Raw genomic sequence first — 17,101 nt, 5'->3', positions numbered from 1 at the left:
TCTTTCCAAGTCAAAATCCTACCCATTCTACATACGTCTCCTGTGTGAAAGACCTCTTCCTTCTCTACTGGACCTTGTTTCTACTTCGCTTACACTGTCCATTCTGCTCTGGCTTATGTTACAGTTATCTATGTTCCTATATTGCCTCCCATGTTGGACTCAAATGTCTTAAGACCGAGGATTGTATGCTATTCGTCTAGTTTCTGTCCCACCACCTAGCAGAGCTGTGTACATCATAGGCACTCACAACAGTTTGTGTAAAGGAGAAAAGAAGGAAGGAAATGGGGAAGGAAGGAAGGGAGGGAGGAAAGGAGGGAGGGAGGGAGGAAGGGAAGGAGGAAAACAGGTACTGAAGAGGCCTCAGCAGTAAAGGAGCTCAGAAGGGGCCAGAGAGAGCAGGAAGAGAATCCACTAAGGGAGGAGAAGGCAAATCATAAAAAGAAATGGAAAAATTAAATAAAATGCTGTGGGACAGATCCGGGGCAGTGTGAGAGTGTATGTTCCAGATCCGAAGGGGAGAAGAATCAAGGAAACTTGCCTGCACTGTGAGAGGACTTACACCAACATTGATTTGACCCCAGGGGCAGACTCTATCATCCCGTTATCTCCCCCACTTCTCACAGCAGGGCTGGGGTCTTCAGGTTGAAACTTGGTTCCTGTGATTTATGAAGCCTTAACAGGTAGAAACTAGCCTTCCTCATATACTCCATCTAGATTTAACCAAAACATCTTATCTCTATAATAATTAACTTTTAATTTAGTGTTATTGCCGTTTACAAAGTAGCCTCATCCATGACCTTGTATGGTCTTCATATCAGTGCCACAAGATAAACGGTTAATATAATAGTTACTCCCTGAGAGCTGTCTGGCGCTTTAGAGTCCGCAAAGCAACTTGCCTGACAAGGTCGTCTTGTGTGGTCCCCACTCACATTTCTATTAGTCCCTTAAACCCCAGTCACACCCAGGGAGATCCATCTCCTCCAGCTTCCGGGACATGGCCTGCTGCTTTACACTTCATTGTCTTTGCAGATATTAACAAACAGGTAGAATGGGTGGACAGATGGGCAGAACTCTTTTCAGCTCTTCACAATCTTCACCTCCAGAAGCCAGGTCTTCTGGAGGGAGGACCAGAGTAGCTGCACCTGAGGGACTGTCTAGAGTCCTCCCCGGTGGGGGGGAGGGGTGCTCGTCACCGGACAGGCACACCTGGCATTCTGTGGCTGCCTCTGCTTCTGTGGAAACTCCAGAAGGGGACTCAGGACCAGGGGGATTATGGGACCTACAACACTGCCTCTGGCCAGTGAAGCACACACACACACACACACACACACACACACACACACGTGTATACACCTCTGCCCCAGGCAACACAAAGAAGGGAGAGCTCACACAGTCAAACCCACTTCCTTTGCTGTTGGGAGAAAAGAGGAAAACTCTATACTCACTACAAAGTGGGACAGTGACGGAGGGAGAGAAATCCCCGCACACACTGTGCTGTATTGGCTTACTTCTGCCAATTTCTGATTCTTGTAGATGCCTCACATGCCCCCACTTTCAGCTCTTTCTTCTGAAGAATTCATTCAAGACAGCTCATTCTGTTTGCGGAGGGCACAAAGGCGTGGGCCAGGGACAGGTCAGAAGAGCAGGGCATTCTAAGTGGTTTTCTCTGATTCAAGATGGGGGTAAAGCAGAGATTTCTAAGGAGAAAATAAAGCATACAGTTGGAAAAAATATACTTAATCATGGGTTTTTTTTCAGATTTGGAAAATAGCCTATCATTTCAAAGTACAAACTATAGAAAGTAAACAAAGTTCAACAAAACCCTCTGGGCTGGTGGAGAATGGGCAGAAGAAATATCTTCTCTATATTCATGCTTTCAAGGACAAGGCCAGAGATTTCTTGTGGGACTCACCAGAAAGGAGGGCCAATTAAATGTTTATGTTTAGCATAAAAGGGCAGAGGCAGTCTTTACCTACCAGAGACCAGGGAGCCACTCTGGTGACCCCCCAGCACTTAAACTCTTAAACAGAAGCCCGGGTAGAAATCCATGGCAGTGCCCAAGCAAGCCTGCCTTTTTCTAGAATTGAGACTGGGACACAGGGCAGACATATGACAGAGAAGAGAGAAAGAAGCTGTTGCTGGGACATCAAAAAATTCAGAAATGCTGGAGAACGTGGGTTTCTGGGGTGACTGGTTATGATGGTGTGTGTGTGTCAGTGTAAGTGTGTGTCAGTGTGGGTGTAAGAGAGAAGCTGGGAGAGGGTATTTGGTTGAAGGAGTGAGGGTGGTTCTTTTTTTAGCCTGGCAAATTGCCAGTGCATGACAAAAACCTTAGCACACCCCATATGGGGTGGCATGAAAGGCAGTTGGAAAAAAAATGCCCCCCAAAAGAAAACCAGCTGCCAGAACCCTAACCCTGAAGCAAAAGTTTACTTGGCAGAGAAGAAAACTCCTATCCAGTCTTGAGGAGCCTAATCGAAATCACTTTAGGGGGAAGCTTGAAGATGGAGCTGGAATACCCTCCCATTTATCATCAAAGATAAAGCTCTCAGCAATCTGGACATGCAAATGGAGAGCTGTTTGTGGAAAGGATTCATCCAAGTTGTTCACAGTTGTTCAGTGTCGCCAAAGAGGTCATTCTCCTCTGCCCCTAAACAAGCAATAAACTATCTGCACGTGAGCTGATTTCCGAACCATAAAGGGACAGTGGGCAGACCCGGGACATTTGGTGTCTGCTCCCTATGAGGGGCTGCCCCACTGCAGCTCTCAGAGGCAGGCAGAGCCGTACAGGGCTGCATTCGGCAACTTGGACCTGAGTAAAACCACCCCGGAGGATGATGCCGCAACCGGTTACCCACAGGGATCAATGACTGGAAAAACAAGAAAGAAAACCTGAAACACACCACCTCGATATTTTTAAATAACTCTGAAAACGATTTCATTCCCTCCATCTAAAAAGAAATCGCTCCAACACAGAGTCTTCCTCAGTTTACAGAGATTCCAGGAAACACCTTGAGCTTTCTGATTGAAAGGGGTCGGAGGGGCAGCTAGATGAGAAAGCAAGGTTTTCTCCAGGCAGCCATCAGCGCCTGCTAAAAAGAAACCCATTTAGGCATGGATCTTCAGACAATTTTTTTTAAGGTTTATTATTTATTTATTCATTCATTCATTCATTCATTCATTTTATTTTTGGCTGCATCGAGTCTTAGCTGCGGCAGGCGGGATCTTCATTGAGGCATGCAGTATCTTCTACTGTCTCATGGGCTTCTCTCTAGTTGTGGCCTGCGGGTTTTCTCTTCTCTAGTTGCGGCCCACAGGCTCCAGGGCGCGTGGGCTCTGTAGTTTGCAGCATGTGTGCTCTAGTTGAGGCGCCCAAGCTCAGCAGTTGTGAGACGGGCTTAGTTGCCCCGCAGCATGTGGGATCTCAGTTCCCCGACCAGGGATCGAACCCACGTCCCCTGCATTGTAAGGCGGATTCTTTACCACTGGACCATGAGGGAAGTTCCTTCAGACAATTTTTTAAGTATTCATTTTAACCTGGCTTCCCCTAATGTTAAGACCAAGCAGAGATGGGGTTAATCTCACTCTCGATTAGCTGACACTTTCCCACGTTTTCTTTCCAAGACAACGAGTACATCGTAAAGACTCAGGAGGCCTTAAAAAGTCCAGCACTAAATCTTTTGATCACTTAATTCCCAAATCTTCCATGTTTGGAGATAATTTTCTTTATGAAAAGAAACTCTAACCTGGCCTGATTCCACTCTCAAACTTGCTAATGGAACAAAGAGGCCTCTCATTAGACTCATCCCTGCGGCTACAGAAATCAGTGTCTCAGGAAGGGCAGGCAGGTTGTGCTTTAGCTCCAGGATGGTTTTGGCTTCTGCTCTCTTTGGCTTCCTCTTGCAGCATCTCATCCAGCTGAGCTCTAGCTAAACTAGACCCAGTAGATAGAAAATGGGGGAGGCAGGTGCCTAGGAGAAAGGGCTGAACAGTGATCAGGTTCACCCACCAGCGAATGGGCTCCCTTTCCGAGTAATGGGCTGCCCATCCCTGGGAGTGTTCAGAGGTGGCACCACCCCATACGGTTGTAGAAGGAACTCCTTGGAATGGAGACCAAATGGGTTCAAAGACCCCTCCCAAGCCTGAATCCGAGTCTCTGTAACTACAGGAGGGGGCTTTCAAGGCACATATGAGAAACTTTATTATTTCTCTTTCCTTCCTCCATCAGATGTCTCTCTTCTGCCCCACAATTAGAAGTAAGAACATTTCACATTTTACTGAAGGCTCCATTTCCCCTTACCTCACTTCTCTGGGTAATGGTGGAGAAAGCCATCTGCCTGGTTAATCAAATCCCTCCAGTGACAAGAAAGACATTTCAACAGCTGAGATATGAGCCTATATTAATAATAGGTAATGTTTATTGAGCACTTACTATGTGCCCCACGCTGTGAGAAAGACTTTACATGCATTTTCCTATTTAATCCACCCAACAATCCAAAAATGGAAATGCTGTTGTTATCTATTGCAGCTAAGGAAACAGACTTACGAGATACGTTTGCCCAGCTGTGATGCCCCTGCATGTAGAGCTGGAAAAGATGTGGAGTCAGCACCCAAGTGTGTATATGAGCCGGCTCCAAAGTCCTGTGCTCCGAACCACTAAGCTTCACTGTTCAGCTGGCAATCCTTCCTTCTACTGTCAGTGTTCCTGTTTAAAGAGAAGAGGAAGGAATGTCCATCTTCCTGAAGGAAGCTGTCCTACAAGGCTGAAAGGAGTAACAGCCCAGCATTCATGCATGCAAGGCAGCCAAGAAGGCTGAGAGCCTAGGGATGGGGAAGCGTTTGGGGGAATAAAACAGAGTCACACAGAAGTTGAGTTAATTCTCTTCAGGGTCCTAAATATTAACCTGAGTACAGTGGGAGCTAGAGGGGAGAATCAATTCAGGAAATCCAAAGTGATTAATTTCAGTCTTGGCATAATGGACAAATTATGGCACAGAGCCTACTGCAAAAGGGTTCTGAAGCTGATTCTGACTATTTGGCACTGGTGCCCTTGTCTGTATCTGTTCCATCCTTCCAGGTCTCCCAACCCCCAATTATTCTTTTGATTCCTAGTGCCAATGCCTTAGGCCAGTGTAAACTGGAAGCTTATAAAGGTTTTGTTTGTTTGCTTGTTTGTTTTGAATCTACATTTTAAAGTTGAGGGATTTCACATTTAACTAATCAGGACTTTCAGCTTCTCTTTAAAAAATTGCAAGATATGGCCCAAATTCCCACATAGGGCAATCAAGGATAGTGGCTACCCACTCTGGACAGGGTATATACCTTCCATTTCTTCACAGTCCCTACCACACCTTATTGCCTCATTCATTTACAGTATCTGCAGGTTTTTAGAATTTGTCACTGGTGCCTTAGACCTTTACAAGTAGCTCTGGCTACTTAGAGCCAGATTGATTATGGCTTTGGATTTAATAACTTGCTCATGCAAGAACATTACATGAATTCCCTCTACACACACACAAACACGCGCGTGCACACACACACACACACACTTCCCATCCTGTCCTTCTGCTAATATAAAACTCTTGGTAGAATGATCTCAGAGCCCATCTGTATGGGTGATCAGATCACCACATTTCTGGGAGCACCCTGGCTCTGCCATGGATGCATAATTCTCTTTAGAAAGCAGACCGTCCACAGGGCTCTGGGCGCTTCCTCTTGTTATATAGCTGCCTGAGGTCACCGCCAATAAATTACTGGTTTAAGGAAAACAATGACAAGCCTTCTCCATGGAGAACAGAGTTTTCTCACTCAATTATTTCCTAAAGTCATGCCCTCTTTCCCAGCTTGACACCATAATTTTTGAGGTAGCAGCACTGAGTCTGTTTGTTATTTGTTCTTCGGATCCACACACCACACCTGCCACATGAGCCCAGCAAACTCTGAGAGTCATACATCCTCCTGGCAGTGGAATTAGTCAAGTTATGGTCATTGCACTGTCAATTAAGTGGCTGCTTTGTTAAAATGACTTACCAGAGTGACTCTAAATTGGCTGTATTTGTTTACTAGTCTAGCTTTTCTCTTTGTAAAGGCAATTTCATTAACTGTTGTTGACTGCTACAGAGCCTCAATGGAAATCATGAATAATCTCATTTTAGCGAAATCAGACCTTTTAGAAACTCAAGATATGACTTAAATTTAGGATAAAAATGGTACCTGGAAAACCAGTAATAACCTTCCTAATTTGGTATATAGCTGCAAGATGGAAGACAGGTTTATTTGCCAAAGTCATTTTTCACCTGTAGGTGTTGGTGACATAAGGAGCTGGGGAATAAGGAGTGGGCTGGGTGCAGTGGCAGTGGGGTGGTGGACCATTTCTCCCACCTAATATCAGCTTGGAAATAGTTGACATTTGATAGCATTGTCACTTTGAGATATGTAACCCTCGGTTAGAATGACATGGCCCTTGAGAAATAGCTTCCCTTTTAAAAAATTACTTGGGAAAATATTAACTCTGTCCCTTTGAGTATCCCCTACTGCCATCAAGGAAGTTGGGGTTTTTTCCTCTGTCAGAAACAAAAGTGGCAATTTTTCTTTTCAGAGACAGGGGAGGACCCAGGGAGGGGACAGGGGGACCTGGCGCTTTCAGAAGGCCTTTGATGCAGCTGCCTCCTGCCATCCACCATCGGGAGGAGGTCTGTCCCTAAGCTTTCTCCCCAACTGGCTTTGAGCCTATCTGGGGACAGAGTACAGCTTTCTGTCATACACAGACAGATACACACACATGCACACAAGCTCACACACAAACCAACCAGCTGCAGAGCGAGCAACAGGAGGTGGCAGAATGCTTGCCACTGTGTCACTGGATTTGTAAGCATCCCCTCCAAACCACGGCCAAGACTAGTTATTCCCTGGGCTAAAGCCAGCCTGAGAACTTGGGGACCCTGCCAAGCCCTGACAGCCCCTAGGCCTAGCTCTGTTGCCAGAGCCACACAGGGAAGTCATTAATTCATTAAACAAAGCTTCAGTAAACGATTAAGGAGTCCATCATTTGTTCATCAGTGGGCTAGCTGCATAGAGGATATCTGAGCATTCACTTTAAGAAACCTAGACTATTTGGGGGAGAGGAGAAAAGCTATACACTCATTTTAAAATTGAATATTGTCACAAGAGATGCCACTCAAATCAGCATGTAAGTAAATGCCAAATGACCTTTCAGAGGAAGGAGTTTCAGACAGTGAATCTCAGCATCAGAGAAAGCAGACGTTGTGATGTAGTCGAGAGAGCCTGGGCTTTGGAGCCAGACGGACTGGGTGCAGATACTCACTGTGTGATCACAGCCAAGTTCCTCACCCTCTCTGGACTTCAGTCTGCTTACCCGTGGAGTAGAGGTGGTACATGCCTTCCAGAGTCGTTGAGGGGATTATATGAGGTGGGCTGCATATTTCAAGCCTTCAATCAATGTTTGAGTTTTCTGTTCTGCTTTGTTTTTAAGAACATCAGAGCATTTAAAAAATCAGTTCAGGTAGGATTAGCCCAGAGGAAAACGACCCGAGACCATTCCTTAGAAAGAGGAAAGGAGGACTATCATAGAAAAAGTTATCATGTCTAGCGAATACTTTAGGAAGTGGAAAGGTATGAGAAGGGATTGTTTCATTTTTATCATATTGACTTTTTCCTGAACATGAAAATGTTTCATGTCTACTACAGAAAATTTGGCAAGCACAGTAAAACGCAAGGAAGAAAGTAAAAAATCAAATATAATTCTGTACCCAATGAAAACTCCTATAAACACTTTGGCTTTCCTTCCAAACTTCTCCTAATTTTAACATAACTGAGATCACACTATATACACAGTTTGGAATCCTGGTTTTTGTACCTAATGTTTCATAAGCATTTTCCTCTGTCATTAAAAATTCTTTGAAAACATCATTTGCAATGGGGATATGGAATTCCACGTATGGGTGTACCAACATTTTCTCAACTATTCCACTAACAGTGGACACCTAATTAGGGCTGTTCAGATACTTCACTATTATAAATAATGCCTCTGTGAACGTGAATACTTTTGTTGCAAAATCCTATTTCTTTAGGATGTTTCTATGGAAACTTATGGAATTACTGTTCTAAGGTTCCTGCTGAATATAAAGTGTTTTCCACAAAGGATGTCCCAACCCACATTCCCACCAGCCACAGGCGAGAGACAGTTGGTCTTATCAAATCCTGAGACCCAATATTATCTTTCGAAAGAAAATTTTTTGCCTAATTTGATAGTTACGAAATAGCATTTCATTGTTCTCTTAACTATCTTCTTCCTTCTCGCAATATACCTAAAAGGATCTAAAGGAGTGCTCAGATAAAGGAAAGGAGCTTTCTTTTGTCTGAAAACAATCAACAAATATTTATTGTGCAAATCATTTTACTCTGGATTTACCTTCTCTCTCCTTTTTGGGTGGGCTTGGGAGATTCCACTTTTCAGGTTTTAGTCATTGTGAAGATAAGAGTTTTGAGGTACAATGCTGCCGACATTCTGGGTCAAAACATACCGATTCTGCCACTACTAAGCTTCAAGAAAAGCAAGCCATGGAACCTGTCTGAAATTCCAGCCCTTCAGCCGATAGGATGCCTGTCCTACCTGGTTTATGGAAATGTGAAGATCCTGACATTTTATTAATGATTTATTAAAATTTAAAGTGCTTTTAAGAATTAAAAAATCTACATAACATAATATTATGTCCGATTTTATCCTGTCATTATTGTGTCCTAAATTGACAGTTTCTTTGAGTCCCACCACCTAACTCCAATATCAGCTTTCAGTAGATGAGGACCTTTACCGACAAATATTAGGGAAGGGGTCTAGACAAAAGAGGAAAAACTTATGCTCTGAAGAGATACGGTTCCCAGCCTACACACTGTCTCTGGAACACCTCCAGATTGAAAGGTTTCGTCTGGAAGAAAAAGGGGGTGGTGCTTAAGGTCCAGTCTGGGCAAGCCCTCTTCTCTCGAGGGTCCCAGAGTGGGAGGCGTCTGGGGTCCGCGTCGCAGTGCAGCCACCTCTCCCGGCGGCTGACGCTCACACCTCGGTCCCTGCTGTCACTCCTGCGGTCACCCCCGCCTGCGGTCGGTCGCACTATTTCTTGGTCCCGTCCTTCACTGGGTCCCCGGCCCCACCCAGGCTCTGCGCGGGTGGGAAGTGGAGCGAGACTGGAAAGCACTGTCTGGGCGCCCACCGCAAACCCCAGCCGTCTGGGGTTAAGCGTCCAGACTCCACCCCAACTCCACCCCGCCCTGCTATCCAACCTAATTTCTTACCGCTGCCAACGCTTGTCCTCCGTATTGGGTCGGACTGCAGATGCGGGGCCGGTAGATGTGGGTTCGAGTCTGCTTGGAATCTCCTGCCAACCCTGGCATTTCATCTCTGCAGGGCTGCTTCCTGTTTCCTCCGCCTGGGGGCTTTGCCAGGTTCACCGCTGTATCCCCAGCGCCTGGAACAGTGCGTGGCATGCAGTCAGCCCTCACTAAATACCTGTTGACTAAATGCATCTCTGTAATGGTAACACCCACAGGGTGTTGTGGGAATGAATGATTCTGTGCAAGTACCTTGTGATATGTTACAAAAGTACTATTCGCTAAGTTTCTCTAATAACAAAGCATAAATATGTATATATATATATGCTTTGTTATAAGAGAACAAAGCATATATATATATATATATTTTTTTTAAGTACTATTCACGAATTGGTTACCCGGGAATACATACCTACTTCTCTATCACAGCCTCCCTCCAGAATTATGCCAAGTCATCCTACATTCTTCTGAAAGTGTTTCCTGACTCTAGTACTATTACTGTGGATGTGCATGCCTAGTTATACACAGTTGTGCTCTGAAGAAAGAATCTTTACTTATTTCATTTCCTGAATGGATTGCATGTGCTGAAAGAGCAGGGAATGGAGTCAGATGTTGGACCCGATGCCAGCATTGCCGCCTATTGGTCGGGTTACTCTGGCAAGTCATTTCCCCTCTCTGGGCCTCAGTGTCTCCATCTGTAGGCTTCCCGGTCTGGAATGCTACCCACGTGAGCAAGGATAGACGCGCCACACAGGGACGCGTCGGTCGCCCGCGCTTTCAACCTCCCTCCAGGCGCATCCTGCTTTCCCAAGTTGCGGCACGCCTCCGGGACGCCCTCCACAGCTCTAGACTCACGAGGTGATCGCGAGCTAGAGCTAAAGGGAACCGCTGAGGGGCTTCCCTGTCTTAGCCTGCGGGGACCGCCTGAGTGCTTACCCCCTCGCCCCTCCCTCGCGGCCTCCACCCGCTCATCTGCCCCTCTCCTCCCCACCCCGCCTTTCTCCCCGCCCCGCCCTCCCGCCCACCCGCGCGGCGCATGCGCCGCCCGCGGAGCGTGTTTTTATAAAAGTCCAGCTTCGACTGGAAACTTCAGTTTGTTGGCTGTGGTAGCAGGTAGCAAAGTGTCTCCTAGGACTTGGGTACTCCGGTAGCCCCCGCGGCTGGAGAGCAAGCGATTACCATGGACGGGTTCCATGTAAGTCGTTTCAACCTGCTTTTTCTTAAACGTATTACAAACACATGAATTTAGAGCGCAACCCCTCTCCGAGCGGGCAGAAACGACCAGAATATTGGAGGTGCCCGTGCCCCCGAGAAGGGGCATAGAAAGAACTTTTCGTGCGCTTGGCTACGGTCGGGGTGGGGGGGCGGGTTGGACTGAAATCTTTTTCTAAGTAGAGGAGAAAAGATGGGAACGACCGTTTCGGTGGCTGCATGTGTCTCAACCTTGAGTTCTGCGGCGCGCGCCGGGTTTGCACAATGTTTGCAAACAGAACCTTCTGTGCACAAGTGCAGAGAAGATGTGCGCGCTGCCAGAGACCGTGGGTCTCTTCCTCGGGGGAGCGGGGGTTTCTTTTGGAGCGAATTACATGATCTGAATTTGGAGGTGGAGGGCGGCGCGCCGGGGCTGACTTCCCAGAGGGAGATTGCGCCCCTGGTTAACTTTAGGGGCAAAGGCGCCTGGGGACCACTCTTGGCGTTGGGCGCGTGTTCGCTAAACTCTGCTGCCCGCGGAGCTGTGCCAGTGCCCGGGCACTGGGAGCAGAGGGCGGACCCACCGTGCCGCTTGGCTGAGGTGTCTGCGCGTTGGCCGCAGCAGGGAGGTGGCCGGGAGCAGCCCGCGCTACTGAGGATTGAGGGAGAGACATCGCGGGCGTCGCCAGCGCCGCGAGTGGGCCTCGGGGTTCTGGAGTTGGGGGTCGTGAAGAAGTTGAAGGAGTATATAAGCAGTCACGGTGCAGCAGCACCCCGAGGTGTGCGCGGGGGGCTAAGGGTGGAGTGAAGGGCTGGGAGGGCACCTGGGCTGCCGGTAGTTGCGGCGCAGACACGCAGGTGCAAGTGGGGAGACTGTTGGGCTCTCACCGAGCCCGGTTGCGCCATGTAACCGTCGGTGGTTTCCTGGAGCCTTTTGAAATCCCCTTGGTAGGGAGGCTTTTCGTTTCCCCCAGCGGCGCGCGATTCAAAGGCTCCCGCGGCGGAGCCGCCCAATCTCTCCCCAGCACCCTGCAGGACTGCGCCTGGCGTGCGGCGGGGCCAAACCGTTGGAGCCACTGCCTGCCGGCGGTGGGCGTGGTGAGCCGCGCGGAGGGCTGGAGCTGGACCACCCGGTCCCCAGCGCGCCCTCCGCCTGGAGGCTTCCAGCTTGCAGACCTCCCACCCCATTAACTGGATCCGTGGCGGGATGGGAAGCGACCCGGGAGAGTGAGGAAATGAAACTCGGGGCGAGGACCACGGGTGCAGACCCCGTGACTTTCCCCTCCCATTAAAATGCTGTGCTCGTTAACGTCCCAAAGGCGGCAAGTGATAAACATGGGTTTGGCAGAGAAACCCACGCCCCTGAGCGGCGCCGGTGGGAGTGAGGGTTCCCCGCTTCTGACACCCCACCCCCGCCCCCAAGCACCAAAGCCCTTCGTTTAAGACCGCATTCTTCCCCACTACGTGTTGCTTGAAGTACGTAATGGTTTGTGTTTAGACAGTCGTGGAGAAAACAGTGTTTCATGCCTTAGAATACGAGTCTTTGGGACCCCGCAGGGCTTCTTCCTCCCCTCTTCCCTTCCTGGCGAATCTTCATAGAGAAAGTTAATCCCAGCTCCTCGGAACACGAGATTCTACCCCCAGTCCCACCATCATGCCGCCTAGGAGTGGCCTCTTCTTGTGTTTTGTTTTGGTTTTTTTCCTCCCAAGGTTTTTCCTTCCCTCTAGTGGGCGGGGCAGAAGAGTTAGCAAAGATGTGACTTTAGAACCCAAAGAATCTCATCGCCCTATTGTTTTAAAGAATTTTGTAACTGGTTCTCCTAATGAGGGGTATAATGAAGCGACTATGGGGGAAGATGGGAAGAGAGTTGTAGGAGTCTAGAATAATTCCCTTGTGCTCTTACCCCAGTACTTTAGTGGGAGCAGAATTTCCTGAAGCAGGCCGGGCTGAGTTGGTTTTTATAAATTGCTTTTTTAAAATACCAGAAACATTGTTTTGAACTTCAGGTATGCCTGCCGAACTTGAAAGTGAATGTCCATTCCCTTGCCTTTTTCAGATATTCTCTTCAGATAATTACACAGAGGATGACTTGGGCTCAGGAGACTATGACTCCATAAAGGAACCCTGCTTCCGGGAGGAAAATGCCCATTTCAACCGTATCTTTCTGCCCACTGTCTACTCCATCATCTTCTTGACTGGCATAGTGGGTAACGGATTGGTCATCCTGGTCATGGGTTACCAGAAGAAACTGAGAAGCATGACAGACAAGTACAGACTGCACCTGTCTGTGGCAGACCTCCTCTTTGTCCTCACACTTCCCTTCTGGGCAGTTGATGCCGTGGCAAACTGGTACTTTGGGAACTTCCTGTGCAAGGCAGTCCATGTCATCTACACAGTCAACCTCTACAGCAGTGTCCTCATCCTGGCCTTCATCAGTCTGGACCGGTACCTGGCTATCGTCCATGCCACCAACAGTCAGAGGCCAAGGAAGCTGTTGGCTGAAAAGGTGGTCTATGTTGGTGTCTGGATACCTGCTCTCCTGTTGACTATTCCCGATTTCATCTTTGCCAACGTCAAGGAGGGGGATGGGAGGGACATCTGCGACCGCTTCTATCCCAACGACTTGTGGTTGGTGGTGTTCCAGTTTCAGCACATCGTGGTTGGCCTTATCCTGCCGGGTATCGTCATCCTGTCTTGCTATTGCATTATCATCTCCAAGCTGTCCCACTCCAAGGGCTACCAGAAGCGAAAGGCCCTCAAGACCACAGTTATCCTCATCCTGGCTTTCTTTGCCTGCTGGCTGCCCTACTACATTGGGATCAGCATTGACTCCTTCATCCTCCTGGAAATCATCCAGCAAGGGTGTGAGTTTGAGAGCACTGTGCACAAGTGGATTTCCATCACCGAGGCCCTAGCCTTTTTCCATTGTTGCCTGAATCCCATCCTCTATGCCTTCCTTGGGGCCAAATTTAAAACCTCTGCCCAGCATGCACTCACCTCTGTGAGCAGAGGGTCCAGCCTGAAGATCCTCTCCAAGGGAAAGCGGGGTGGACATTCTTCTGTTTCAACCGAGTCGGAGTCTTCGAGTTTTCACTCCAGCTAACACTGGACTTTTATACATTAAAAAACTTTTTCTGAAGTTACACATTTTTTCAGATATAAAAGACTGACCAACACTGTACAGTTTTTATCGACTGTTGGACTTTTTTTCTTGTGTGCCTTTAGTTTTTGTGAGGTTTAATTGACTTATTTATATAAATATTTTTTGCTGTTGTTTCATGTTGATGAGTGTCTAGGCAGGACCTGTGGCCAAGTTCTTAGTTGCTGTATGTCATTGTAGGACCGTAGAAAAGGGAACTGAACATTCCAGAGTGTATAGTGAAATCACTTAAGCTAGAAATTATCCTCAGCTGTTTGTAAATAAATACTCTGTCCATTCCAGTGGAACATTTTCCTTTTCCTGCTCTTCAATTGTTTGGTTACACTATGTGATTTTGCTGTAGAAGATGGCACTTTTAACCAAAGCCTGAAGTGGTATAGAAATGCTGGTTTTTCAGTTTTCAGGAGTGGGTTGATTTCAGTACCTACAATGTACAGCCTTGTATTAAGTTGTTAATAAAAGTACATGATAAACCTACTTAGTGTTATGTTCTGATTTCTATTGACATTCCTTTTGGCTGGCAGAAGTCAAAAATAACAATAGATACCTGCATGGCATGTCAGATCCTGTCCTAGGTATTTTAGTTGTAATATTTTACTTAATCCTTATCACAACTCTGATAGGCTCTGGTTCTATTATTACTAACATTTTGTAGAGCAGGAAACCAAAGTACAGTAAGCCTAAGTGACTTGGTCAAAGTATAGTAAGTAAGCATAATGAATATCTCAAACCAGGTAATGTGACTTCAGTATCAGAAGTCTTAACCACTCTTAACTCATGGAAGTTTAGAAATATCCAGCCAGTACATATTCCTATGAAAGATAATCTTCCCGAAGGATAAATGTGCATAAAGAAGAAAAGGTATGCAATCCCATGTTTTAGATTTTACTACTATCATCCCCTTGTGTACTCCAGGTATGTGCCAGCCAGGCATTGTATGCTCTTCTCATCTATGCCTCTCAATCTAGATGTCATCACGCCCTTTTGACAGGCGAGGAGACTGAGGTTCAGAGACTTGCCATAACTTGCACTTTCAAGGGGACATACCAGGAGCTGACTCCATTCATCCTTCCAGCCCTTGCTCTTAACCATTACCCGCTGTTGTCCCCCAGAACACCTGGTCATAAGGCAACTGAACTGCTATTGAAAATAAAAGCCAAAAGCCAAAAGTGAATGTTTTCTTCATAAAATTAACCATGCCCAAAATACCCCTCTTGCAATATCTTCTATGCAAATCTCAATACTTAATCTATTGCAACATCTAGCACCTCAAGGGTTCAGCCAAGCAGATAAAAGTTAAATTGGTGCTTTCAGAGCTCAGAAGAAAGGTCCATTGATGCAAGCTCCCCATTGCCCACGTTTTGCACAAGATTTTGGAGTCTTATGTAACATCACCCATAGCTATTTACACTACCATTGTGCAAGCTGCAAGCTCTTGAGTACATTTCAGCTCCGGTCTCCATTTAAAGATAATTTCTAAACTATAGTAGCCATACCTGTCTCACTTTGTGACACACTCACGGCAGTCCAGGCATGCACTCAAAGATCATAACCAGGATATAATTAAGGCAATATTTGGTCTACTTTTCATAATTGTTTCTGGCACAGAAAATCCATTTTGGAGGAAAAATTGCAATGTCTTATCTTTCTGAGGCAAATCACATTTGTTGAAGACAAATTATAGATCCTGTGAAGGGAAATAATTTAATTACTTAAAATAGAATCCAATTTGGCTGTACATTTTTGCTGCAGTCTATGGAGCTGGGATAATTCAAAGTAGTATTCCTATTCCACTTGAGAACACAATTAGATTTTACATAGGAAATTATCTTGAGGTTTCTTGGTTTTTTTACCCTGGGAAGCCTAGTTGGATCACCCTTCATTTAAGCATAGTTTTACATGTTCTCTCTCAAAGGCTTAGTCTTAAAGCCGTGACCATTGTAAAAGACTTCACTTGAACTTTCTCTATAAATATTTATTCTTGAGGAGACAATAGAAGAAATCCTTAGAAGGAATTCTTTTTCTTTCTCATCTTAGCTTGAAACCTTGTCACCCCAGATTCCTTGCCTCTGCCCTGGAGTCACGACAAAAGGAACTGAGCTGAAACAAAATTCCCAGTGTCACCAGTCTTAATGGATATTTCATTCTCCTTTGGAACAAAGGTGGGATATCTCTTTTTCAAAAAGAAAAAAAGCCTTGGCTCTCTCCCTGCCCTGAAAGCTCCCCCACCCCTATCATTCTCTGTCCTGACCCTGCCATTTCCAAGCGGCTCCAAAGCATTCCCTGTGTGGTGGTTTGTCTGACAATGCTGGGAAACCCAGTCTGCTGGCCAGCCCTTGCATGAAGTAGCTGATTGTTCCCTTTCCTCATCCCTTATGAATGGGGCCCTTGAAGGTCAGTAATGTAGATCCAGTTGTATAATGGAAGCTAAAATATTTAAATTGTATGCATGCTGCCAATAATGGCGTAAATATGACATCTGAGTTATTAATAACATTAAGCCTGTAACTGGGGAGGAAAGTGGATGTTTTTATCTTGCCAAGCCTTTGTTTTCCTAAAATGCCACTTGGCAATTCAGCTCTCCCTACTGTGGGCTTCTCAGCCTCCTTGTGTGGTTATGCCTATATTCAAGTAATCATTCTGGGGTACTCTTTTAAGAGGATAACCTACAGGCTTTATTTTAATAATTTCAACTAAGTGTCTGTAACTTTCTCCAAGCTTACTGTCAGTAAATAAAGGCACCACAAACAGAATTGAGTTGTCATTATTCCCAGGTAAAACTCACTTAAGAGGGTCAAGGACCGCTGGACACAAGAGTCACATTACCTTAGAAAAAATCTAGGCGGCCCCAACACTTGGAAATGTGGCACTGAGCCTGGCATTGTGGGGATTTACCCAGCCCACTTTGAGGAGGTCTCCACTTGGTTGCCAAAGTGGCTTATCCGGTCAGTGCTGGAGAGATCCAGAAGTTAGCCAGAGGAATGGCCTAAGAGGAATGTTGGAGCCTCAGGGACCCATAAAGTAGTGGAGACAAATCCTTTCAGAGCAGTGGTTATCAACTGGGGGTGATTTTTGCCCCCCAGGGAACATTTAGTAAGGTCCGGAAACATTTTGGGTTATCATACTGGGGGGTGAGTGGGTGGGTAGGAGGGTAGGTGAGGTGCTACTGGCATCTAGTGGGTAGGGGCCAGGGATGCTGCTAAACATCCTACGATGTACAGGACAGGCACCCACAACAATTACCCAGCCCAAAGTGTCAACAGTGTTCAAGATTGAGAACAAGTTTTTAAGGTGATGGCCATGGGATGAAAATTATTATCAATATAAGGATACATCCAACCAGCATAATTTCATGAAATTATCACTGGACAGGGTCCCAAGGTCTCCCTTTAGCCTCCTTTATT

At 46.5% G+C, this 17,101-nt stretch overlaps 1 protein-coding gene across 1 annotated transcript; it reads left to right on the top strand.

Moving 5' to 3' along the window:
• Nucleotides 1-10,445: 10,445 nt before the first annotated feature.
• CXCR4 (C-X-C motif chemokine receptor 4) lies at nucleotides 10,446-14,174 on the top strand. The gene is made up of 2 exons (XM_082630977.1): nucleotides 10,446-10,540; nucleotides 12,594-14,174. Exons 1-2 carry the CDS (start codon nucleotides 10,526-10,528, stop codon nucleotides 13,638-13,640), a joined length of 1,062 nt encoding a protein of 353 aa, XP_082487103.1. The 5' UTR covers nucleotides 10,446-10,525; the 3' UTR covers nucleotides 13,641-14,174.
• The last annotated feature ends 2,927 nt before the right edge of the window (nucleotides 14,175-17,101 follow it).

This window comes from Mesoplodon mirus (genome assembly GCF_964341445.2).
Source record: "Mesoplodon mirus genome assembly, chromosome: 8".
Lineage (NCBI taxonomy): Eukaryota > Metazoa > Chordata > Mammalia > Artiodactyla > Ziphiidae > Mesoplodon > Mesoplodon mirus.
This window is presented reverse-complemented; position numbering and strand designations above follow the sequence as displayed.